General features: G+C 40.3%; 1 protein-coding gene across 4 annotated transcripts in view; it reads left to right on the top strand.

Annotated features, from left to right (window-relative positions):
• The window catches only part of STAB2 (stabilin 2), an 86,527-nt gene that overhangs the window by 8,228 nt on the left and 52,309 nt on the right, over positions 1-25,990 (top strand). For 3 of the 4 annotated variants that reach the window (XM_032687860.1, XM_032687858.1, XM_032687861.1), the window contains exons 4-22: positions 65-150; positions 970-1,039; positions 3,256-3,351; positions 3,657-3,782; positions 5,709-5,905; positions 6,912-7,045; positions 11,978-12,111; positions 13,866-13,948; positions 14,597-14,746; positions 16,062-16,205; positions 16,974-17,036; positions 17,128-17,247; positions 17,850-17,903; positions 18,588-18,668; positions 19,630-19,782; positions 22,840-22,902; positions 23,661-23,744; positions 24,870-24,956; positions 25,473-25,584. In XM_032687860.1, the coding sequence (XP_032543751.1) occupies positions 65-150; positions 970-1,039; positions 3,256-3,351; positions 3,657-3,782; positions 5,709-5,905; positions 6,912-7,045; positions 11,978-12,111; positions 13,866-13,948; positions 14,597-14,746; positions 16,062-16,205; positions 16,974-17,036; positions 17,128-17,247; positions 17,850-17,903; positions 18,588-18,668; positions 19,630-19,782; positions 22,840-22,902; positions 23,661-23,744; positions 24,870-24,956; positions 25,473-25,584 (2,037 nt within the window). The remainder of the gene's footprint in view (positions 1-64; positions 151-969; positions 1,040-3,255; positions 3,352-3,656; positions 3,783-5,708; positions 5,906-6,911; positions 7,046-11,977; positions 12,112-13,865; positions 13,949-14,596; positions 14,747-16,061; positions 16,206-16,973; positions 17,037-17,127; positions 17,248-17,849; positions 17,904-18,587; positions 18,669-19,629; positions 19,783-22,839; positions 22,903-23,660; positions 23,745-24,869; positions 24,957-25,472; positions 25,585-25,990) is intronic. The other variant, XM_032687859.1, reaches the window with a different exon arrangement.

Genomic DNA, 25,990 nt, shown 5'->3' with positions numbered 1-25,990 from the left:
CTGTGCAAGGGAAGCATAAGGGTCAGAGAAAGCTGACTGGTGGCTTAATCATTGTCATGTCTAGCATGTCCAGGAGGAGCTGCATCACCATGCAACGGGAGAGGACAGTGCTCACAGGGCATAACTGGAAATGGAACATGCACTTGTCAGGTATGTCCTTTCTTTTAAATGAAAAAATACAATGATAGCACATAAGCTCTGCTAAGAAACATTGCATGTTTCACTGTATAAACACAGTAAAGCTAAGTATTCCAGAAACAGCAGAGAAGATCAGCTTGGAGTTCATTTTTTTGCTTGGATTGCAATAATTTTCACACTATTATTTCTTGAGCATATTCAGGTGCAATTCTTAAAAACTTTTTTCATCTTGCCTTTACGAAACAGGTGTTTTTGAGTTCCTCTATTCTTTTTAGAGTGTGTTATTACTTATTACTTTTTTTCCTAATTAGAAAGTCCTTACACATGCGACTGAACTCTCAATACAATGTTCCTTTGCCAAGAGTGCAACATGTAGTGCTTAACTTCAGGCAAAAGAATTTTTTTAAGAAAACAACTCAAATTAATCTTTTCTACCTCCCCCTCTACTGGTTGATCTTTTCTTTACATCAAAAATGTTTCCTCTGGAGACATGTGAAAAAGAGACAGAGAGAGAAGTAGTCAGAAAATGCAACCTAACAGTTGTAAGACTGATTAGGGCATTAGGATTGATTACTGCAGTTTACTGTTAACTTGATAGTCAGAACATCTGATTTGAAGATCTACAAATTATTTTTAAAAAAGGTGGAGGGGGGAAGATTATTCAAAAGACAATGTCTAGATTGTGGTAGTTATTTTTTTATTTGCTGATTGAACTTTCATGTTATTTTCTTTTGGCAGTGAAAGAGGCTGTTTTCAGGCTGCTAACCATGTATCTGTCTGTAGTGAATAGATGAGAAACCTAAATTTTGATTTCTGTTGTGTAATTCACAGAAAGGGTTTGGTGGGACAGCCTGTGAAAAATGTGCTGAAGATAATTTATTTGGTCCTGACTGCACATCAGGTAAGTTTGAGTTTTCTTTATTTGATTACATAAAAGAAGGTGAATGAAAGCTGTATTCAGACACTAAGAAATCACAGTGAAATGCATAGAGGGCTTAAAGGCCTCTCAGTGTAGTGCTACAGAAACATCTGCATCTTGTCTTGAATATCTTTGTTTTAGCCAACAGTCAAATAAACTAAGGATTAGAATCATCCATGTGTTCCCAGAGGTATGGCTCTCTGTTAGCCAGTTATCACATTATACATTTTTTAGCCTAAGTTATGGAATTGCATTTGTTTGATCTAAATACAGGAGGTTGTTATAGTGTTTAAAATATTAGATGGGAATATATCAACTGCAAATATGTCATGGTTTACAGTGTTTTGGTAGATTTTTAAGCATATCCACAAACTGAACCATCTGTATTAAGGCATGCAATACTCATGTGGTACTTAAATCAGTATATCGGACTCAAAAAAGGCCATTTTTAATAAGGCAAAAATCTGTCTAGCCTAGTATCCCGTATTGGAGGCCAATAGTTTATATCTAGGAAAAGAGTAGAAGCACCCAGAGACTGTCTCTGAACCCAACTTGCTTTTGCTCTTCACTCTATTCTGTGCCAAGGAGCTCCACCATTCTGTCAAAAGTATAAAAGAGGGTGGGTTTGGTTTAGTTTTGGGGTTTGGCTGGTTGATGATTTCATTGATTAGCCATACTTCTGTCAGGAGAAATGGAACATTGAGGTAGGGACCAAAACTATGTGTATTTTTTACGATGTATATGTATCACAATTGTATATATTTATACAACATTTTCCGTCTTGCCTGTTTCTTAATGATCTCTAGTATTTTATTTACCTTCCTGATCCTTGCTGAAAATTAAACTGACAAACCAGGAAACTGCCTGAAAAAAAATTTTAAAACTGTCTCATTCTGAAATGGTAATAGTTGCTTGTTTATCTCTAAGTAAAACTCCCTTTCTCCCCTCAAGATCTACATAATGTTACTTCTAACGAGGTACAAATCATCTCAATTTAAATAATCTGTATTCGCCTTTCTACACTAATTCTACACCACTGCTGACTCAAAGGCCCTTTTTCCACCAGCTGTCCACTGGATGACAGTGTTGATACACAGAAATGTAACTGAGCCAACATTTTCATGAATATAGGGTACTTGAATGAATTCAATACATACAGGTAATTATTTTCCAAGAAGCTATGGAGGATTCAACTGCATATTAATTTAAGCAACATTTTACACTTCAACTTTCAGATATTTGAGCTCCTCCAAGTTTTCTAGAATAAATAAAATATAAACAATTTTTCATTTGTGGCTAACTACTTTTCAGTAATACCTTAGACATTTTATATTATGAGTACAAACACAGGTAAGAAGTTAATAATTAATTAGTGCAGGTGACTTGCAAGAGCACAGGATATATTTTTAAGGGAAAGAGAATATGCTACCTCACTGCAGCTTAAACATGAAGTCACCAATACAACTCTGTACATCTTATAGGCTTTTCCAAGTGTAAAAAAGCATCATTACCACAATTCAAACAGTTATAACTAGAAAGCTTTTTGAGTATACTTAAGTCTTCAAAAAACACAGCAGGGTTTCATAGTTGCCTGGACTCTGATTGGAGCATCTTGTGTGCTTACTGTCACAGGGTTTATAACCAGAAATGACAGAGCACAGGAAAAGGAAAGAAGCCTGAGACCTACACTGTGATTAATTATGCTTTTAACTAAATAAATTCTGTTTAGGGATGGGGAAAAAAAGTCACAAAACTCATCTCTTCTTGAGGTGTTTGAGAGACACCAATAGAATTGAAGCAAACTCAAGCAATTTGTTAAGAGTTATAAAAATTGTAAGTATTACATGTTATATCCCACTTTGGCTCCAGACTGTATGTCAAATTTTACAAGTTTTATGGCATTAGCAACTAGTCAATTTGGTGATTATAGTGTGTATCCTGTGAAGATTTTCAGATCTCAGGCTATTAAGAGCCTTCAAAAATTAGTATTTTTGAATTTTTTTGCACAAATTTACTCATATGTGCAACTGCAAATACTGATCTTCTCATTAATGGAAGCCTAGAAATTCAAGCACTCAGGTCAAAGCTTGGTTTGGCCAAAGTTATTGGCCAGTACACTATTTGCTATGAGTAAGCACTAACGATGCCTTTCTGAACATCATTAATATTCAGTAAAGCAAATCCATTTCTCCATATAGTTTGTGACTGTGTTCATGGAGTATGCAACAGTGGAATTACAGGGGATGGAAGATGCACTTGCTTCTCTGGATACGAAGGGCTCAGCTGTGATCAGCGTAAGTAGATTGTTTCCTATGTAAGACACATTCAACATCTCTTATATGGTTAGAACTGGCAGGGACAAATGTGAAATTAGTTTCAGGTTAGACACACAAGAGCAACCAAACATACACCAAACCTCAAACCCCGTCTGTAACTCCCATAACCATCATCACCACTTCAGTCAGCAGAAAAAAAAGATGACAGCAATGGGATCGATGGTGCCTGAATCAGGCACACTTTGAAGTGGGTTGCTGCAGAATGCAGTGTCGCCTGACACAGCGTGCAGGCAGAGTTTAACCTATCACCCTCTGTTCCTCAGCAATAGCTGAATGTGAGGCCTTGCAGTGCCCTGCAAACTCCAGATGTACTGCTTCAGGTGAGGATGGAAGACGACTGGAATGCACTTGTCTGCCCAACTATCATGGGGACAGCACACGATGTGAACGTGAGTAATTGTCATATCTACCTAGTTCTTCGAATACAACATCATTAGTATTATAGTTCAGGTATATGGAATGTGCTTTTGAGCCAAATCTCACCCTCTAATTTTTCATGGGTTCATATCCCAAAGCACAAACTAGACTCCTTCAGAATCACATCCATCCAATTGCTAACAAGTTTCAGCCCATGAAACCAGAATAAAGGTAGGAAACCCCCCTGAAATACACAGGGTGCATACAAGGTCATCAGTGCTTACAAATCTACTCCTGTCATCTCTCTGCTTGCTAAAGTTAAGCCTCAAAGCTTGCTTCCATAAAAATCAACAACGGGGACCAAAGACTTATATTTACTGAATATCCATCATGTAGCAGCTCAGCTCCATCACTGAGCATAAACTCTACAGAAAAGTAAGGCTCATTTTAGCTTTCCTATTTTTCATGAAATGAAGCTAAATAATCTCAGCTAGAGGAAAAATCTGGGAGTCTTTATAGACTCCTCAACTTGCCATTGAATGCCCAAATTTACTGTATTATGAGTCCAGATTTTCCTTCTTCTACATACATTACATCTTACAGCACCAGCTTTTCCTTCTAGACCAATTGCAACGACGAAAATTGCTTCATCTGATGCTGGAAGCACTATTTAGTAAATGTTGGCTTGGATCAGGACACAAATGCAATTATTCTGTCTGGGAATACTTGCATTCAGTCCTCTTGGTCCTAACTACGGTGTCGTCCTCCCTGCATAGGACTGAACACCATCCAAGGGCAAGATATTAGCAGGTCATTCCTCAGGGAATGCGAGGTTCTTCTAATGGGCAGCACAGACAAGTAAGACATAAAGAAAATGCAGAAACCAGCAGAGAAGCAGGATGTTACTATCTCTCCCTCTCTTGGGGTCTATATTGATGCAGCCTGCATGAATGCTGATCCTCTGTCCCAGCACCTTTAGATAAGTGGTTTAAGACAGTGTGTTTTAAATTTGACTGGCTGGGAAGCACAGGTCAAAGCTCCTCCAGAGAATCTAAGTATTTAAGTGAGGATAGCGGTGGCTGCCTCAGGCTCAGCTTGGAGGTGGCATTGTTTTTGCTTGATTTTGAGCATGTGAATATGTGTATGAGTTTGATTTCACACTGGAACAGAAGAGAAGGCTTGAAAAAATGAAGCTGAGCATTGTCAACTCTCTCAGTCCCAGCTGAGAGGTAAGAAAGGGAAGAGAAGAGGGGAAAACAGTGAGAAGCATCACTTTTTAGGTGCGTCCATGGCCTGCCATCTTCTAGGTACACTGTGCACTTAACCATAACCTAAACTGGACAAAAATGTGTACGAAGATGCTTTCCAAGCACTGCTTAATTTTGAAAAAGAACAAGCAATGCCATTGCCTCGAAAAAACTGTTCATGGAAATAACTAATGGCCTTCTAGTCCAGTCCTGAAAATAGAGCAGTGTTGAAGACCCAACCAAAGTACTTGCTGGCCAGTTTTCCATATAGCTGAACTGATGACATTATATTGTTTAATTACCAGAAAGAAAACAGTGAAGGCCTATTGTCTCGAGAAATATTTTCCAACTGATCTAACGTGCTCAAAGGTTGTACAGACCTCGCACCACCTACCTGACCTTCTCTAGTTAAAACCCACTGCAAACGAGGAAATAGTTGTGATATTTTAATGAGCACGTTACAGGTTTTAATCTGTTTATAACTCAGTTTGCCAAGTTAAGAGATCATTTCTGTTCAGAAGCAAACAGTTGGTTGCTATGTTAGCATTCCTCCCTTCTGCCTTCATGCCGCCACCATACTTTGGACTTGGCTGTTATGAGAAGTTTAGTCTACCCGGGCTTTGTTTGGCATAGAGGTGCCCTGCTAAATCCTTGTCTTCAATTTGAGAACTGTGGGCAACAATTCATTTACCTCACTTCTTTTTTCACAAGCTATCAACCCATGCTCCAGAAAGGTCTGCGATCCCAATGCTGACTGTGTTTACCTCGGACCAAATCAGCACAAATGCACCTGTCAGGAAGGTTACAGAGGGGATGGTCAGATCTGCTTACCTGTAGACCCTTGCCAAGAAGCACACGGGAACTGCCCTGCACAGTCCACCATTTGCATCTATGACAGTCCAGGAAAGGTCAGTGTTAAATGAGGGCCCCAGATGTTTCCTATGGCAACTGCCTAACAAGAAATAATGCTTTGTCTCGAAAAAGGAACCATGTAGGTATGGAAACAGGTCTCAAGGAGATCAAACTCTACTCTTAGGTTTGGCATAAGCCAAACTGACCAAGAATGAAACATGACCAATCATGTTTCCCCCTCTGAAAATGGGAATGGCAATGGTGTTCTTTTTTCTGAGAGTATTTTGGCTCTGATTTGCCTCCCCAAAATGGAGGCATTGAAATTAATCTTCTCCCAGTTAAATTTTGTCTCTCTGACCACAGAGGGCTTGTAGGACTAGTACACAGGTACCACAGATACACGCCTGAAGTTAGTTTACTTAGGAAAGAAGTAATCTGGGTCTTTGGGAACAATCAATGAGTGGCACTTTATATAGATTGTGCATTATTCATGATGTTGAGAACTAGCTCAGATTTCGGTGTGTAAAACTCACATCATCAAAAAAAGCAAGACTTGAGAAGACCATGCCAGGTTTGCTTGGAAACCCTGAAGAGCCAAAAAGGGACTCAATCACCCAGGGTTGTTCTGCAGTTCATGTTCATGTCTCAATGAGCTGCACATAGCTGACACCCACAGGCTGGTGTGTGTAACAGCAGTGATGATACACCTCACTTGTTAGTGGTGTGCTTGGGCACTCCTTTCGGGAAGCAGAGGGCTGTGGGCTGGAACAGAGGTAAAAAAATTGACCTAGCCACACTGATTCTAAATGTTCTCTGGTCAGAAAAGGGAATCTACAGGGCTTTATCTGAAGAAAATCTATATGAGAGTCAGTAGTCTTCTGGAGTGGATAAAACCTGGAAAGGAGCTGTATAAATATGAGTAAGCTTTATATTTGCATTTGAACTCACGAAGTGATTAACTAAGGCTCATTGTCTTCAAACTCTAGTTCCAGAAAGTATGCTGAAAACCACAACTTTTGCATGGCTAATTTTTCTCTCCCCTCTCACATCCTTCTGATTTAGTCTCACTGTGAATGCAAGGAACATTATACAAACTTTATACCTGGGAAAGGATGCAGCATGATGGACATCTGTGAAACAAACAACACCTGCCATAAAAGGGCTAAATGCTTAACAGTTGCACCAGGACAGATTACGTGAGTCTTTTTGCTTATTAAAATTTCACACAGTTTCCCTCTTCCCCCAGTAATGAGTTGCTAAAACAAATGCAGTGGATGAACACGTCCTGAAGTTATCATTAATGGTCTCTTTATCAGGGGCAAATCACAAGATTTAATGGGGTTAGGGTCAGCCAATTAACATAGTGTTAGATTTCATCAGACCATTTGGTAATACCTGTTAAGTTTCATTTTTATAGCACTCAGAGGTCATTTCTACACTAGTAAATAAAAAGGACCAAAACCTCTTTTCTCTTGCTGAGGACAAGCAGTGTTGTCTGTCTTACAGCTAAACTCTCTTCCAAAACAGAGTAACTGCCTCCTGGCAGCAGTCCCTGGCACATGGTATCCCTTCGACTGTGCCTGGGCACTGCCTGGGAAAATGCTACTTGGTGTGGGCCAGAAACATGCCAGGCAGCATGCTAAAAATTAATCGGCATTAATTATCATGGAACAGTGCTGGAGCCCTGCCTCTTTTTAGTATACTAATACATATACAACTTGGGAATCTGCCCCCATGCTGTGAAAGCAGCACCAAATTCAGAAGATTCCTCAAAATCTCGAGTCAAGCAGGTGGGAAACCGCAAAATTTCTGGCAGAGTTTGTTTTCCTGTACAGAAGTATACTACACAGATGTTAGAAAGAAATTCAATTTTTAACACTTAACAAAGCTGTCTTTGTTAAGCCAATTCTCACAGAATTTGGCTTACATGTTCCTGTAGGCCAGTGATGGCAAGAACTGGGTATAAAGAGCTGTTCCTGAAATGTTAGTTTTCAGGAGCTGAGAGTTTGAATGACAAAGACAAGACAGGCCATTAATTCTAGGTTAGGAATAAATTATCATATAGATCTGTAGACAGAAAGCATTCACTCAGGAGAGTATTTTTATTGCCAGTTCTTGTGTCATCAAGGAGCTTTCTCTTGCAGTGTAATATCTACATCACTTTTATGGAAGCTATTGTGCATTTCAAACAAATTTATCTAGAATATCCTCTAGTTCAGTTCTAGACCACAGTATACGACTCAAACTGCTTAGTGTATACTCATGTTATACTCAGAGTACTTGAGTTGAAACTTTAAAATTAAATTCCACATCACACAAATCAGGAGATTTTTTTTCCTAATTAATCACTGTTTCACTGTTGCAACAGAATTTTCAAAAGCTGAGGAAGTTTCGAGAATTTCAGAATGGGAAAATGAAAAATTTTTGAGTGGGGGATGGAAAAAAATAACCCAAATGCTTTGCACATCATTCATTCAATGACACTTAATGGCAAAAACAAGTACAGAAGAATGGAGTGGGATCCAAATCAAACTAAAACTACCTATTTGGCAAAAAAATTGAAACTGTATTGAATAGTTTCCAACTAAGGAAAATCCATTTATGAAAGAGGAAATTTACAAAGAAAAACATTGATTGGAAAATGTGGGCACAATAAATTAATTCTGATAAGTGACAGGCTGTATTTTGGCTGCATCCCAGATTTTAAATGTATTTGGGAGGGCTTTTTTTGACATTGTTTTTTTCCTTCTCCTAAAACACAAAACTGTAACAGAGGCCACAAAATTGCATTGCCTCCTTTCCATTGTTTTGCATTTTGATTTTATTATGGATACAGTTATGCTATTAGCTTTCCCCATATAGACAGTTCTACTTACTCCAGAATCAAATGACTTGTACAGGAATAAATCTCTCATACAGGCAAAGATTGAAAAAAGACAAATGTTTAGTTTGTGAATATAACATAGGAACCTCCTCAAAAGTCAAAATCTCCTCTGTTTTATGTTCCCACATACATCTTTCCTGAGTGAGTGCTGACACTTTTCTATAGCACTACTTCAGCACAGTAATCATGTTCAGCCTTACCCAGAAGCTATGAAGCTTCAGCCAGTGCAGAATTACACTGCATATTAGATCATAACCTCTCTGGTTTCCGAGGAGAAATGCCTTTCCATCGCTTAAACTCTATTATTTTCTTTCTCAATCTCACTCTTATTTTTACTCTATGTCTTCAACGCCAAAATTAGTAGCTTCATAAACCAAAACTCTATTATAGAGGTTTGGTAAAATGGAGACAGAAAGCTGATGTTTCCTCTTATAGTGAGATAAAAGTTTTCTTCCCCGTTCTCCGAGCAAGCTGAAATAGTAATGGTTTCCATCTTTTTCAGTCCTGCCTATACTGTCTGTGCAGCATCCATGAAAACATCAAACAGCTAAGCTTAGGTAGTCCAGTAGAGTTTGTTGTAAAGCTGCACCCAGCCCACACGCCATGTAACCAAAGCAATACCTGTAAATCCATACGCACTGTGAGTCGCAAAGCAGTTACTCCAGACAAAGCTAAGACAAAACAGATCTAGTCATTCACCCAGCTGGTCTTTCCCAAACCCTGCCACACAGAGTAAATTACTTCATCAGATAAATTACTTTATCAGAAGGGGTGAGGGAACAGACAGGTTGAAGGGTTCAATCCTGTGCAGTAGGTGCTAACCTGTAATTGCTAAATGCTTTCCTTCAGCATACGAATCCAAACTATGTTACTTGGATGCCCACTCAGTTATAAGCAGTATTGTCCTCAGAAGGGAAGTGTCAAACTAGATAGGTATTTCTGCAGTTCATTGTGACCCTGGAAATGATAGCCAAAAAAAATTACTCTGTTTAACCATCTGCTTCTTTATGAAAAAGAGAAGAGAGCTTTATTTTGAAACCTTAATCTGATTTGTGCAATATTTCAAGGGTAGTTCCTTTTTTCTGCTAAACTATTTCTTAGCTCCTTTGAATGCTCAGGTTTTTTCTTCTCTGTTCAGAAGTGGAAGGGGGCTGTCAACATCAATACAGCAACGTTTACCCCACCAGAAGAAAGGGATCAGCTCCCAAGGAACAGATGCTCCTCTATCCCACCCCTAAACCTTACATCTGGGCTCCACAGTCATACTCTCTCTGCACAAGAGATGCCCTTAAAACGAAGAGGGCTCACCATCAGAATCACATTCTAAAAAATTAAGATGCTTTTAGACTGCCCTTTTTACCCAGGATCAGAAAGAATCAAAGCTTGAGCCTCTTGTCCCAAAATGCAGCACCCCTTTGAGACTGTATACAGCTTCCCAGATCGCAGGGACTCTGGGGATTTTCAAATACTATTGCTATCTCTAGAGATACAGCTACAGCAGAGACCATATGTGGCAAACAGGAGAGGGTTCGGTGTCAGGTTGATACTGCTGTGGGGCAGATGTGAGTGGCAGATGTGTGTTTCTAACAACCAGCACATGCAAATGATTAGTCCATTAGTTATATAAAGAACATTTTTCTCTTACACAAAGTAATGTTCCTTCTCTAATGATACCATTAGAAAAAATATCCAGAGAGATGAATCATTATGGATAAGGCTTATATGAATAATGAACACACTGCAGACTTAATTAGGAAAGGCACAGTTAAAAGCCAGTGTTCAACAACACATACCATATACCTGTTTAGCTTCCTAAATATAGTTCGGGTTTTGTTCTGTGTGTGTGTTGATGTGTGCCTGCTTTACTTTTAACACTAAGGATGAGTAAATGACAGAGGTGACAACTCTAGCCAACCTCCCAAGTACCGGCAAGGAGGGGCTGATTTCCTGAAGACTGCAACAGAAAGAAATCAGATTGGCAAAACTAGCAGGCATCAATGGCCCCTCACATTGACAAGGCTTGAAGAGTCCAGATGTTTTAGAAAATATTAACCACCTCTCCTGGTGAACAGTCAGGCTGACACAAGGTCAAGGCACACCCAAGACCTAGTTGCTTTTCAAAATGCACAACCATTTGTACCCACCACCACCTAATAGCAAGCATATGTCAATCACATTGACAACCAGCGATTTCTTCCCCACCTCTCTCTGAAGCTGAGGTCTTTCATGGCCACAATATTGCATTTCCATAAGGAGTGTTCCCTCCCTTATAGGACAGAAGATGTAAGGCTGATGCTTGTGGTGGTTCTTTCATAAGTTTCCTTTACATTTTGCCTTGACTGCAGCACACTACTTCAAATGTAGTGGACATTGAGCCCATCTTGAGGCATTGCCTGCCCATCTCTTGATGGGCAACCTGAATTTGTTTTAGACACCCACAGCACTGTCAGGCATTCTTCACTGGTATCTCTCACAGGCTGGAATGCCCAGGCGACAGCCAAGGTGTTACATATGAGATGTTATTTCCAGTACAGAGACAGCAACAACACAAGGTATACATCTAAAAAAGCATGGGATTCTGTGCTTCAAAAGCTTCAGGGAAAAAAAAAAGATAATGTTGAAAGTACAAGTATTATTGCCAAAATCATTGCATTTCTTAAATGGCAGGATAAAAACCACAACTTTACTTTGTTGAAAGGACTGACAACCTTGTCTGCTTTTTCTACAAGACCCATACAGCTATTGCAAGGACTGATGAGCTGCCATCTCCCTCTTTAACTACAATTAATCCTGCAAAATCCCACATCATGAGTGAGGTCTTCACAAAACAGCCTCTCCACTGCCAAGGTAGCACCCTACACATTTATTCTGTACCCACTCCTCACCCACAAACAGGCAGCTTCAGTAGCTTTCTGGGCTCCAGCAATCACAACATTTTGGGACCAGAGGCTGCACTGCAGCCAGGGACATCAAATAGCCCCTGTTCAAAGGGGTCCTGCAAGATAGACACTGCTCCCTCCTGGCCCAGCTGACAGGAGAACATCATGACAGGAGAACAGGCAAGAAGCCTTCAGGCTGCCCTGCACAGTGACATACTTCACAGCATGCAGAAACAAAGATTAAACTAAAATGCATTGGTGCTCCCTGAAAATGTCTTCAGAGAAGCAATAGGTAACACCTGGTGCCAGTTTATTATGACACTACAAGGCACCAGCACACAGCTAAAGTCACAATCTCTTCATAGGTGTACATGCCAGGGGGGCTCCGTGGGGAATGGTTTTGTGTGCTATGGAAACATCATGGAGCGCCTCCAAGACCTGAATGCAGAAGTGGGAGGACGGTGGCAAGGCAAGCTGACATCCACCCTATCACTTCTGGGTAAGTAACCACACGCAAGCAGCTCCTGCCCAGTGGGTTGATCTTACCCTGTCTTCCCCAAGCCCACCTGCCATAGGAAGGTGCCACAAACAGCATGGTAGAGGGTGCATGCGACTCACTGCAAAGTCCTCAGACCATCTAAAGCTGCTTTGCTCATCACGCCACACAGTGTGCAAGAACTTCCAAGCAGGAATGCTAAACTTGTTTCCTCAACCCTTCACACATCATTTAATATCACCAGTGGATTTCGTCCCATAGTGTAATAAGTGGGATCATCCCACTTCTTCTTCTTCCCTGCCCCCATTGGTTTGGACAATTGAGATTAGATCTAGAACAACACAGTAGTCCACCAAAAACACTGTCATTCCCAGCTGGGTCTATCTTCCCCAGACCCTAGCCATCAGCAGCAGCATTGCCTTCACCAGGATAGAGGCCACAGGCAAGATGATGGGACTGATCCCATCCATTGTCTCCATCAACCTTAGGACCCCCCAGCAGAGCACCTCAGCCATAGCTTCGTGGTCTCCACATTACAAACTGCCTGAAGAGGTGAGATGGAGCCCCTGTCAGGGCTCACAGCTTCCAGCTCTTCATAGTTACTGCAATCACCTTGTGAAGCGAACAGCATAACTGCCTTCATCATCTTCTGTTTCATGGCCAAAAATTTGAGCTATGAACAGACAATGCTAAAACTGAGCTGGATCTTTGACTTAAACTTGTAAATATGAAAAAAAAAAATCTTCTGTTTAATATAATTTGTTCAGTCCTTTTCACAGAGCCCAGCAATTAAAATGAAGAGTATTAATACCTAACTAGAAAGGAATGAGAATCCCCCATTGCCAGGGCAAAACCTGGCAATGACCTTCACATTCAGCACTGAAGACGAATACCCATTGCCTCAGCACTGAGAGCTCAGCTGCAGTTTCTTTGTGTATTTCTCCTTATGTGTTTGAAAAATGCCCAATATGCTGAGTACTGCCATTTGTTAACAATCCAGATTTTATGTTCTTTGGTTATGTTTTGGACATAAATATGCTGTATAATTTACTAGCCAGAAGCTACAAAGACACATTAACCACACAGGTTATCTTACATTACATTCTTTACACACTGGTGTCTTTCAAAAGCTAAGAATATACAGATGTTTTGCAGGATAGCCTATTAATTTTGAGATACAACACACCTGTAATGACTGTAAATATTTTGTCAGTTCTGATTTTATACCTCTGGAAAAAGAGCTGAATATTAGAAATATTTAATGCTTTCAGCTGTAGAACCAGTGGTCTCATGCTGCTGTCTTGGACACAGAAAAAGTCGCTGGGTAGTAAATGAACTCTAATTAACTTTCGGTGCATCGGTTTTGATTACCAGTTTTGTGTTTGCTGATATTTGCACTACCAGCAGGCTATCCCTCACCCTATGGAGACTGAATTGATTTAAAGCAGAAGGTTGTCTTCCTGTAAGGACACATCTCCAAAGAAACTATTAGTTTCATGTTCATTGCCCTGGCCTGCATGCCACAGAAGCATTCTGAATGTTCTGCCTCATTCTGTGTCAAATATGCAGCAGGACCTGGGTTTCACATCCCTTCTGTCTCTCATCTTTTAACAACTTGGATTTAGAATCTTAAACTAACATTTAATAACCACAGACAGTATTCTTTCTTATTCTGCCCTTGCATACTTTGCAGAGTCCCTTTGTCCAGTGAACTTTTCAATAGGCATTTAAACTTTTTTATTTCCTCTTCATATAAGAAAATACCTACGAATGGCCGCTGAGCACTCTGGGACCATTTACTGTGCTTGTACCAACAAACAAGGGACTCAAAGGTACAAATGTAAGTAAGCAAGATAAAGGGATTTACATTAGGGGGAATTTGGCTCCTTCAGAAATCTCTCATCTGTGTTGTGTTTTGATTGAAAAGATACAGAAGAACTCTTTGCTCTAATACACTTCTGGACACATTTATATCTAGGGGCCAGAGATTGTATTGTTCCTACTTGAAAGAAAAACAAAATAATTTGATGAGTTAGGGTAAAACACTCTCATGCTTCAAGTTTTGGACTGTCATACATGTCTATGATCAAAGTCTTTTCACTTGGTTGAGACAGGGGCTGAATTAAGATCTGAATTGCCAGCAGGGAGGCCTGAAGGTCACCTTTTACATAAGGGGGATACAAAAAATAATGGCTTTAGTGAGAAAAAAGGAGAGGAGGCTGATATGTAAGTAGTCAGCATCCATTATCTTCCACTGACATCAGGACAACTCTGGAGACACTTACTGCTCATACAGGGACATAAGGGTGTAATGTGAGCTGAACTGAAATCAAGAGAAGTCTCCATTCAGACTCCATCACCTGACTTCAAAGGAAAACATAATTTCAGAATGTAACAGCTGGAGAGGACAAAAAAGCATTCACCTTGACTTTTTTTTTTTTTAAGGAAGCCTACATTGAAATGTATCTCTGTTCCTCTGCTTTTCTAGATAAAGGATCTTCTGAATAATAAACAGAAAGCCCAGTACTTCGCTAAACTCCATGTTATTGCTGGTCAGCTTAACACAAGTAGCTTGAATAATACCAGTGTAATATATACTTTGACTGGGAAGTCAGGAGAGATATCAAAGGGAGAAAAGGTAAGTGGCCTTTCAGCCTACCACAACAAGAATACTGTTCTCTGCTCCCTCGACAAGGAGCAGGAAAGTTCTCTCTGCAGTGAGACATCAGGTGAACGATAACTGTTGGATTATGAAAAAGCACAGCTGTGGCCATGCATTACAAGGACTTCAAGTAAAACTTGAAATTCTTGCTGGCATCAAAGATCCCACTAAAACCAGTAAAAACAAAAATTACCTTTAGACATGTCTCACCACTGAGTGACATAGCACACTAAGACAGACTGCTCTAAAACTGTTTGCTAAAATGAAGTCTTCTTAAATCTGCTGGCATGACCAATGAGGGAGGTGAGGGAGGAAGGGGAGGAGGAGCATTAAGAGAGCCTAAATGAAAAAAGAAGTGGCATGGGGAGGGAGAAGCCCAGCGTTTATGCTGTAAACCTGTGTATACTGTTTACATGGAGCAAATACTGACTGCACTGCAGAACCCACCTCCCACTGAGCATCAGCAGCCCTCAAACAATGCAGGAAATAGAAGCCTTCAGCATAAATAGAATGCACATGGCAATTAACCATGAAAAATGAATAGTAGAGTTCATCATTAGCCCAGCTCATCTGATGTCAGTAAACATCAGGGTAGTCTGATGTCACAGTTCAAAAAATTTGTTCTCTATGGATAATATACTAGATTTTATAATCTAGAATTATTGTTCTTGGCCCATTAAGTGTCTCTTAATGGCTTGGGCCTATGTGGAGGCTGAAATCAAGTACTTCTCATGTTTTGCAGTAGATCAGTGGCATCTGAGAAGAGAGATCTATTTTTTGTCTTCGATGAGTACACACTCCATTTGTAACAGGGAAATACCATTGCTGTCTGAGGCCTGTTTTTTTCCTGCAGGCTTCAGTACAGTGCAGAATCAGCAACTTTTTATTGTTTTAAATATACATATAATATAAGGAAATGGGTTGTAGTCCCTTGAGATTACAGGAGCTGAGCTTTTCAGTACAATGACATTTTAAATCATTTCCTGGCAAATTTTTATTAGTAGCAGTCATCAGAGCCCTTTCAGGTACACTGCTTTCACCACAGGACCTGTCCCTGTTTGTCTTCTGAACCATGCTGTCTTGGAACAAAAAGAACATGATCCTGATCCAAAGACAAAGGAATTTTTTCCATTTCCTTGATAAGCATTGGAAGCAGTCTTTAGCCTCCCCAGATTTAAATTTCTCAGGTGTTAGCAATGTAATGGGATCTTAGACTGTATTCAACATGTGTACTCACTCTGTTGTCATTTCATAATAAAGAATTCATTATCCATTGCCTGGCTTCTTTCAGGATAATCAATTAAGAATAAGAATCCAAGGAGGAAGGAGGAAAGGGAAACTTTTGCAGGGAAATATTATTGCTTCCAATGGAATTTTGCACATTATTGACAAAGCCATGGACAATGTGGAGCCAACATTTGAAAGCAGCAAAGAGGTGAGCAATAAGCTATATACATGCAATGTCAAACTTCCTCTTAAATTAGTTTCACATTGATTGAATGCAAAGGAGGATGACTGACAGCAACTAAACAAATTCTACTGAGCCATCGTGCTTCAGTTCAGTGAAGAAACGTTCAAAGTGAAAGGTAATGACAACACTTTCCACAGCAAACAGACATATACCCTTCTGCCAAACTACTTCATGGAGGATTTGGACTCTCTGCATTTGAATGGTTCTTTGGAAAACTGGCAGTTATAATCAGTGAATTTCACTGAATTCCTGAAAAGCATACTAAAAGAAGGGACATCTGAACAGATATCAGGCAAGACTTGTATTTAAAGTTGCAATTCCTCCCCCACAAAAGGCTAATATTATAAAACCCGGTGATTTTGGATACTTTGGGGTTTTTGGTGATGTGCTTATCACACTTCCTTAAAAGTTCACTTCTTTATATGGTGTTTTTGCAAATATTTTATTCCTCCACCCTTTCACACTGGGAATGAAGAGATAATAACCCTTTCCCCATATGCACACTTTTTTTTTCTGTGACTACACAGGACAATGACAAACTCTAATCGTAGTAGAGTACTCTAACTGTAGTACCAAGACAAGCCATTTCCAGGCACCACCAACCACCTAAATAAAAAGGAAACTGAAATGTGTTCAATCTGTAATAACTGAGACTTGCACAGTAACTCAAGAAGTGTCTTATAAGAACTGGCTTTTGTTCCATGTTCCCAACTAAAACAAATCTTATTTCAGGAAACCATAGTGTCAGTACTTAAACATAATGGAAGATACAGCCAATTTACATCTTTGATAGAGGTAAGGATACAGAAAAGCAATTACATAAAGCTATTTCAGGTGTTATTCAGTATTAATATGTAATTTCACTTTCATTTTTAAACCAAAACAGAAAACTGGTCTGGGAATGGATTTGCAGCAGGACAACAGGCCTTACACAGTCTTTGTTCCAAGTAATGAGGCTTTGAATAATATGAAAGCTGAGGCTCTGGATTACCTGCTTTCTGCACAGGTATAATCTTTCTATAACGCAAATCTTTCTCAGATAGGAGATGCATACATATGTTGTCCAGTGTTCATCTAAACTAAGCTCCTATGACCAAGGTTTAAAGCCATCTCTAACAATTAAAAGATCAAGACAACGCCTAGAGAGGAAGGGGATTTGGGGTCTCCCATCACATATAGCGACAGTGATCCTCCACACCAGGCCCCCAGTCCTCTGCTCTTGCCCAGACAGCCACATGGCAAAGCCCCAAACCCTCTCCTGAAAGGTGTCACCCTTGGTGGGAACAGTCAAGATGCCACAAGGGCCCCACTGCATGGGAGACACTGCTGGTGGGTTCCCAGGAGGTGGATATTGGTGTCCTGTCCCCCAGACACCTCCTGCCTCTCCCAACACACATGCAAATCATGGAAGGCCCGTGTCAAAATAATAGGTAGGAGTGAGGATATGGAATGTCAGGGTGCATACCACAAGCTGAGCGCCACCACTGACAAGGGATTTCTTGTGCACCTGCCAGTGGTGCTGTTCTCTTCACCATGGCCTCTCAACAGGTCAGGCTGGGTTTGTGTGACTCCGTTTGGGCTAAAACAACCTCTTTTCTGCATTGGCAGGGTTCATGGAAGCTGCTGGAACTTGTCCGATACCACATTGTCTCCAATACTGAGGTGAGCGCAGCTGCTTTACTGACCCAGAGTGTAAGAGCATGAACCACTGTCAGGGGGTATTGTCAGGACTGCAGGCATGAATAGCAGGAAAAGTACTTACTGCCATCAAAATCAAGCTCTCTCTGAGCCTATTCTGATAAAATTAGTCTTCTGTTTTTCAGACTCTAAGCAAGCCCCCCATTTTTCCCAGGTGGAAGTTCATTCCCACCCCAGTCACTGTCGTGGGGGAGGAAGGAAAGAAGTGATTGTATTTTTACTGAAGGGTCCCACTCAGAGCATCTGAGGTGGAGGCCACTCCCAGTATAGACTGGGATCAGAGGGAACAGAGACATGAGATCCTCTTTTGAAAGTGTACCTTCATGGGATACCAGCACCGCCATTTCTACAGTGGTCTGTGGATACAAAGAGGGCTATTTTTAGGGAGAAGTGTTAACTCTACTTAGACTGGTTGCTATAATTAGAAGAAAAATTAATATTCGTTTGAGCACCAAGCTCTTCACACGCAGCAACCAGCAAGCTCAGTCATAATTTAATGGCACTAACTTTGTTATACAAGCAGGTTAGTCAATGCAAGGGCTGCTCACATTGATAATAGGGTCATTTCCTCACCCCAGAGAAGGTCTTTCTGGATTTGAAAAAAGTAATGTTATTACATCTCTTTCAATCAATTTATATTCATTTCAGCTCGAGGTTGCCAGCCTTGTCTCAATAGAGCACATCAGAAGCATGGCAAAGCAGTTCATTTATTTTAACAGGACCAGCACTGTAAGTCACAGCTTGCACCTGTGAACATCTCACTCTGACTGAGGCAACTGTTCACATGCAGGGGGAATAAAAAAAGGGGGAAGGGGGAACATTAGCAGAGGAATTTCTTGCTACAATGAGGCAGAAATTTTCAACTTGCCACTCCCACCTGCTGTTACCATTAGTAATATAAAGGATGCAGAGGAAATAACTGGTATATAAGGACAGCCTGCAGGGTTTTTTCCCTTATGATTAGCCCCAGTCCAGGAATGGTCCTCATTTATACTCTGCATAAATTTTTTATAAATTTAAAATCTACTTAAAATATTTTAAATCATTCTGTTACATGTTTTAGTTATTTTAAACACTTCTCAGTGCACACAAAGATATTCTTTAATTCTCTTTACTATTAGAGTTTCTGATTCTGATGTACCCAGTGAATACATTTTTAAAGGTGTTAATTTTTCAGTACTTTTGCAAAACCAAACTCATCTATTATGTTAGCTTCCTTCTGTCCTGGAGCAGAGATGCACCTATGAAAATTCCTGTGAAGGCAGAGCAGTTGCAGGAATAAATGCAGAAAGAAGACTTTTTTTTTTCTCATGTAAATTTACATAGATCCCAGATTCTCTCACTTTTCTGCCTCCTCCTTTGCCAGAGAGAGTACTAAAGCATGTTTATGCCCTCTAAAATCAGTGCCTGGAGTCATCAGTAGTCTTCTCATTTTGGCCAGTCTATCAATCACCAGTTCCACAGGCTAACAGTGCATACTCATAATAAAATTTTTGATACCTCTGCTGTAGATCAATATTCAAGAAAATGTACAATGTATGTGTGCTTCTTGCATAAACAAGCATGATAAAAATCAGATAGCCAATTTTAAAAAAAAGCAAGAATAGAAAGTAATTTAATTTTTTTTAAATTAAATTATCAGAAATTGAGAAGCTATGAACATTATTAATGATAATGTATTGTTTCATAGGGACAAGTCTTGGTGAGTGGAGAAAAAATGGAAGAAACAGATATTGTTGCAAAAAATGGTCGTATTTATACTCTTGAGGGAGTTCTTATCCCACCCACAATTGTTCCAATTCTACCACATCGGTGTGATGAGACAAGAAGTCAAGTCACAAAGGTAAGAGAATCATAATGAACTGGTAGCTCTTAACTGTTCAAGGCACTCTAGCTTCTTTAATAGCTTTCTCTGATATTATTCATTAAAAAGGGGTATTTTGGGAAATTAATATATCAATGACATGCAGCCACCAGCCTAGCAGTACTGCACAGATGCAAATAGGGAACTCATATGAACATATTCTACACCATTTCAAAAAAGCTAGTTGTTGCAGTAGCCCTTTGAAAAACATCTCTCCAATCCAACTCTGTCTTCCAGTTCCTGAATTCCATCTGTACATACAAGTACATGGAAGCAGTGTCAAGTTCTCAGGGAAACTACTCTAGAACAATATTTTCACTTCTACTAAATATGCAGGGAAAGGAGACAGCAAATTAAAATATTAACATAATGATTAATTTTATATTTGTATATTAGGAATGTGTTATTTTCAGAAGCCAAAATTTCCCCTAGCTTTCCCCCCTTTCTTTCAGAAACAAAACTGTTTCATCTTTAAAAGGGTGGATTTTGACATACCTTGCTCAGTTAGGTAACACAGTACAGGCCTTTATTTGGTAACATTCAGATACTGTTTCTGGTAAGAGAACAGAGTATCAGACGGAGCTTTTCGCTTGCAGTGAGCGTGGCTCCAGTGAGCTGTTATTGGACCATGTTCAAGCACATGTCTGGGCCAGTAACAGTTCCGGTACAAAAGGAAAATATTTACTGGCTTAATTTACAACAGTCCAGAACCACAGCCTTGAAAGAGGTTCCCAGAAGAGCTGGACAGCATCAAAATGTAACGAAGAAAACACTGGCAGTAACAATCTATTACCTCTGGCGGTAACTACAAAGTGCTGCATGTGCAATATAATCATAAACCAGGCAGAGCTCCAAGCAGCAATCTCTGATACAAAAAGCAATCTCCACCCAGAAAACTTCGGTAATCTGAATTCCTGACCAAAAAACTACTTAAAAATTAAGTTCAGCATCAATCAATCCTGAAGTAACACTGAGAAAAAAATTGTTTAAAGAAAAAACAAACGGTCGCAAAAATTATTCCCCAAACTCAAGTTAGGCACTCCTGTCAACTTTGAAAGTTTCGTGCGTAGTTTAAGGTACAACCACTTATTCAAGGCTTTAAGCAGAACACTGCTGGCCGGGAGAACACCAGAAGGGAGCAATGGCTTTGGCACTTCTTACTTTGCACAAAGCAGTTTCATCACTCTCAGAAAACAGGAATAACACCACCTCAGAAATACTGCTTGTATTCAAAGAGTTAAAAGGCACAAACCTTGTAGGAACTGGTAGGTATACACATTCACAAGAACTTTACATCCCTAAAGATGATACCATTAGGCTAAGGCATCCGTATCCATGTAACCATACCAGAACTCTAAAGGCTTCATCTGAGTCTAACTGAAGGACAGCAGTGCTTTTTCTGAACGTCACAAAGAGCACAGGAGGGACAACAGGTCTGCAGTACCTGCCCAGTATGTGGACTGTGGCCAATTCTGATGACCTCAGACAGGAGGTGGTCTGAACAATGAACTAGTAGCTGACCCCACCTCTCTGTTCCACCTCCTCCCAGAGCATGGCCCCTGTGGCAGATTTGATAGAGAGGAATATATATCTATGCTTCAATTACTTCAGTGCAAGGACAGTATCTTAATGGAACACTGAAAATAGGCAGATTGGCCTTGCATGGAAGTGCAGACACTTTTCTCTGTCCTTCGCTGTGACATGGCAGAAGAGAGAGACAAGATGCCCATCCTCAGGAAAAGGAGGGAGCAGGTACACGTCAGTGGTTGAGGCCATTCCAGGCAGAGAAAGGGAGTAAATAGGTGACAGCAAATGGCACTGAGCATAACACCAACAGAGGGGAACACTGTTCACAGCAATCAACTGGAGTTTTAAGTTCTAAAGGAGCAGACACACTTGCAGGGATTTTCAGAAGCACAGAGGAAGGCAAGAGCCTAAGTCAGCTTCAGGCATGACTATGCAGCTTGTAAAAAAGCTTTTGTAATGTCCAAATGTATTTGCCAAAATACATCTGACTCACAAACCTTTAAAACATAATAGTGGCATCGGTACCTCAACAATTTGGTGCACAAATGCTTTTGTAAGTATGGTCCTTTGTTCCTGTAAGTGCTGTAAAACATGAGGGACTACTAAATCCAAACCAGTACCTGATTCTTTCCCCACAGCTACAGTGAAAAACCTGTAGGGAAAATGCCATAATTCAGCTTCATGGCCTCTTGTCCAATGACTACAAAACACATTGGATGCTGGCTCTAGGTTTTATGCTAACTTTATTGAAAACCAAAACATTGGTAGTTACAAGCACCACAGCTCTGATAAACTCCATATCCACACTCTGAAAGGCTCAACCTCTCTGAAGTTACTGCGTGTTGAGCTTGTAGAAGATTCACCTTTAAAACTGCCACTGGAGTTTATATCTCCTCAGTGATGTAATTGCCAGTCACTGTCACCATCACATGGTGATAAATTAGCTAGTGGGAAAGGCAACCAAAAGGTGAAAACATAAAATTAGCTATATATCACTGGATCATAGTGGAGTACAGGATCTATGATGTGGGAGCAAAGACTATTTTTCTCTTCACCATGTATACACAAGACAAATTTCTGTTCGCACTGTCTGTATAAAAGACTCAACTAATTTTTGATTTTCCAGGAAGAAATAAAAAACCCTCATAGAATTAAGTGTGCAGATTGCACTAGATTCTCAGACAATATTAGTTCTTTGCTATACTAAGTTGAGTAAAGGACACTAGTGCATTCATGTCCCTGTGTTCCTGTTGAGGAAGCTTCACATTCTTTAAAAGAAGGGAGCAGAGGAAGGACAAATGGAGATGTGAAGGGGAAGGCAGAAGTGAACAACCACTCCACAGAAGTCAGAGACAGCAGATATAGCCCTGCTGCTGCTCTTTGGATGCAAAATCATGCTTAAGTCATAGAACAGATATTCTTAAAATTTACAGGGTGTATCATTCATAAGTATGTATCTCAGCAGTTGGTATACCTTTTCAAATTACTATCCTTATTGTTTCCATCTAGGGTGTCTGTGCAGGGTGTTTATCGCAGTCATTGGCTCACTGCCCACAGGATTCAAAGCCCATCGTAAGTGACATTTCCTGGTAGATTCACCAGTTGTACAAAATGCATAGAGGAAAGGCATCCCCATATGTTGATTACCGCTCTCCCAAAAAATAGTGATCAAAAGAACCAGATATGAATACAGGGGACTGAATAAAATACAAATATAGATGGTACTTTAATGTCTTTTTGGCAATGACAGGATTATCAGGTAATTCCAGCATTATTTTGTTTGCTGTTGCAAGACCCCTCGTGCACTTCACAGAAGCTCTGACTTGTTTGTCAGGTGAAGTTCTATTTCAGCGGGAGACGTGAGGAATGAGAATCACTATGATGATGCTTTGAGAATTAGCAAACTGGATATGTTTAAAATAGACCTCACATCTGTTAAAAATTTCCTTTTGATTAAGCTTCGTCCCTGAAGTAACAGTCTGCAGACACAGGTTCAGTAAGGATTGAAAATCTTCCATCTGCTTTGCATCTAAGAGATGCAAATCTGGCTACGTGTTTCTCCACATACAAAATTCAAGTCTAGTTACCACAGGAATTTTATTCCCCATGTTATAAAAAATTCACTGGTAGTAGTCCTATAAGTCAGTATCCAGTAACATTAAAAAGGAAGTTCATATTAGGAAAAAATACATAATTTAATAAAATTTTAAAATAAAATACTTGCAGGGTGCTTTGTTCTCAGGTTAAATTATGTGGTGATATTAAGACTGTATCACAGAATGTTATGTTGCTTAGAAATAACTAATGCTTCCATTTTGTGTGCATTCCAGCCTTTCTCAAAACGGAGGTGCATTATTGAACACCCAACCTTTCAGAAAATCGGCTGCGCTAGAGACTGCAATATAACAATAAAGGTATAGAGTTATGGTTCCTTAAGGAAAGGCTCTTTTTCCAAAATATTGCCTTATACATTCTGAACTTTCCTTTTGGAGTTGAGAGGTGTTTGGAGTTGTTCGTGTAGCTTCCATACACTTCCATACAGCAGGCTGAGAGGAGCTACTGTAGATCTTAGAGCTAAATATCAGACAAATTCCAGAGAGGTTTTTTAGCTGTCTCACATTATTCACAAGAACGCACTCATACTCTGCAGGAGTTTTCAGATAGGGCTGCAAGCCCAAATGTGTTTGTTGCCCCCTACAGCTTCACCCATGAAGAACAGAACAGCTGGGTCTCTTCTCTTGTCCCAGGACTTCACATCATATTGGATAACAATGAATGGGAAACGAGAACTGGGGTCCAACTGCTGCTTGACAAGTCTAGTTCTCACAGAGTTCATTAGCCTCTAAGAAGTACTTACACCTTTCCAGCTCCTGGGGCTCCTAAATAGGCTTCTGCACTTTGTGAGTGCTGCTTAGTAACAAGCAGATAAGTCTACAAACTGTAAGCTTTGAAAGCCTTTTGCTAATCCCTGTTTCCCTTGAATCACACACATAAATGAGGTTTTTTCTAATGCACTTTCTGTGCCCTTGATAAATAAACAGACCAAGCAGCCAATTCATGAATAAAATAAAAGACGCAGTTAAAAAAGCCATTTAGGGCTGTGTGGTGGCTAAATCCCACACTGGTGCAGGGGGGAAGGAGGAAGATCAAAGCAACGTGTCTGGCTGTCACAGCATCTCAGATGCAAAGGAGACTGCCTGTCTCCCAGTTGCACTGCACTCCCACTGGCAAATGTAAGAGTGCACACAATACAAGCAGACACACACAGACATGTTCGTACGTGGGGACAGGACAGGGTTTTCTGACAGTGACGAGTCTGATAAGAACAAGAGAAGGATCTGGTGGCCTGTGCCTGCCAGCACCCTACCTAGTTTTAACAAGGCCATCACAGAGGTGGTTCTGGTCCAACACAATCCTTTTCAGAGCCAGTTATCCCTATGGGCCTATGCCAGAGGGCCAAAACACGATGGAGAGTTGGGTTTTGTGTACTGCCTCTGCACTAAGGCACTGTAAAAGAGGATATTTGCTTTATTTCACAGGAACCGAAGTGTTGCAAAGGCTTCTTTGGCCCTGGCTGCAGTCCGTGTCCAGGAGGTTTCTCCAAACCCTGCTCAGGAAATGGGCAGGTAAGAAGAGCATCTGGCAGCACCCTACACTCCAAGGGAGGAAGGACAGGCTGTGTCCCAAAAGTCCCTGAAGCCCTTCTGCAGAACTGGAATGTTGGGCTCTACAAGAGCTGTCCCCTTCATTTATGACCATGAATTTCAGGTTCATCATACAGAGGAGGGAAAACGAATTGGTCCCCTCTCAGATGTCCAAATTGCAGATTTTTGGGGTTCCAACATACGGCATACAGGCAACGCTGCATGGTCCATTCCCATTGTTTTAGTTTGCACAGCACAGAGTAATGACCCAGCTCACTATTCTCACCTTAAAATTGTAAAGGAAGGCAGAATATATAGCAGCAAAGGAAAAGCATAAGGAAAACTTTTGCTTTGAAACACCTTTGTCATCAAATCTGAGATACTTCCTGAGAGTCTATCATAGTCATAATATGTACAGGCATATAGTCTCTTCTCTGGGGTAAGGGTAAAGATTTATTTTAATTTATATGTAGCAATCACCACTTTTCCATATCACAGTGCATGGATGGCCTGGATGGAAATGGGACTTGCATTTGCACTGAGGCATTTCAGGGCTCACACTGCCAGTTCTGCTCAGACCCTGGCAAATATGGACCTCAGTGTGACAAAAGTAAGTACAGCAGCACATCCTCAGTGTAAGAGCTTGGGCTATTTCTTTTGCACCCCAGGAACATTATGTAGGTAGGAATTAACTGATCACTAAATAGTCCCTGTGGTGGATGAGCAAGATGTCTCTGGGGTACTTTATTTCTTATGGGATACACCATAAGTGTACAGTCAGTGTAAATCTTCTCATTGACTTAATTGGGACTTTTGCAGGGGGCATAGCTTACTTTTTACTTATTTACTGTTCTTTTAATTTTTGTGTCCTTCACATAAGTAATAGAAAAGAAAATCTTTGCTATTCTGTTCCCATCTGTGGTCTGGCCCACAACAGAACAGATTCTGCCAGCAATGACAAATATATGTAATCTAAGAACAACTAGATCTATAAACAGATGGTATTTAGGGCCACT

This window comes from Chiroxiphia lanceolata, chromosome 5 (genome assembly GCF_009829145.1).
Source record: "Chiroxiphia lanceolata isolate bChiLan1 chromosome 5, bChiLan1.pri, whole genome shotgun sequence".
Classification (NCBI taxonomy): Eukaryota; Metazoa; Chordata; class Aves; order Passeriformes; family Pipridae; genus Chiroxiphia; species Chiroxiphia lanceolata.
The sequence above is the reverse complement of the archived record's forward strand: the minus strand, read 5'-3'. Positions and strand labels throughout refer to the sequence as shown.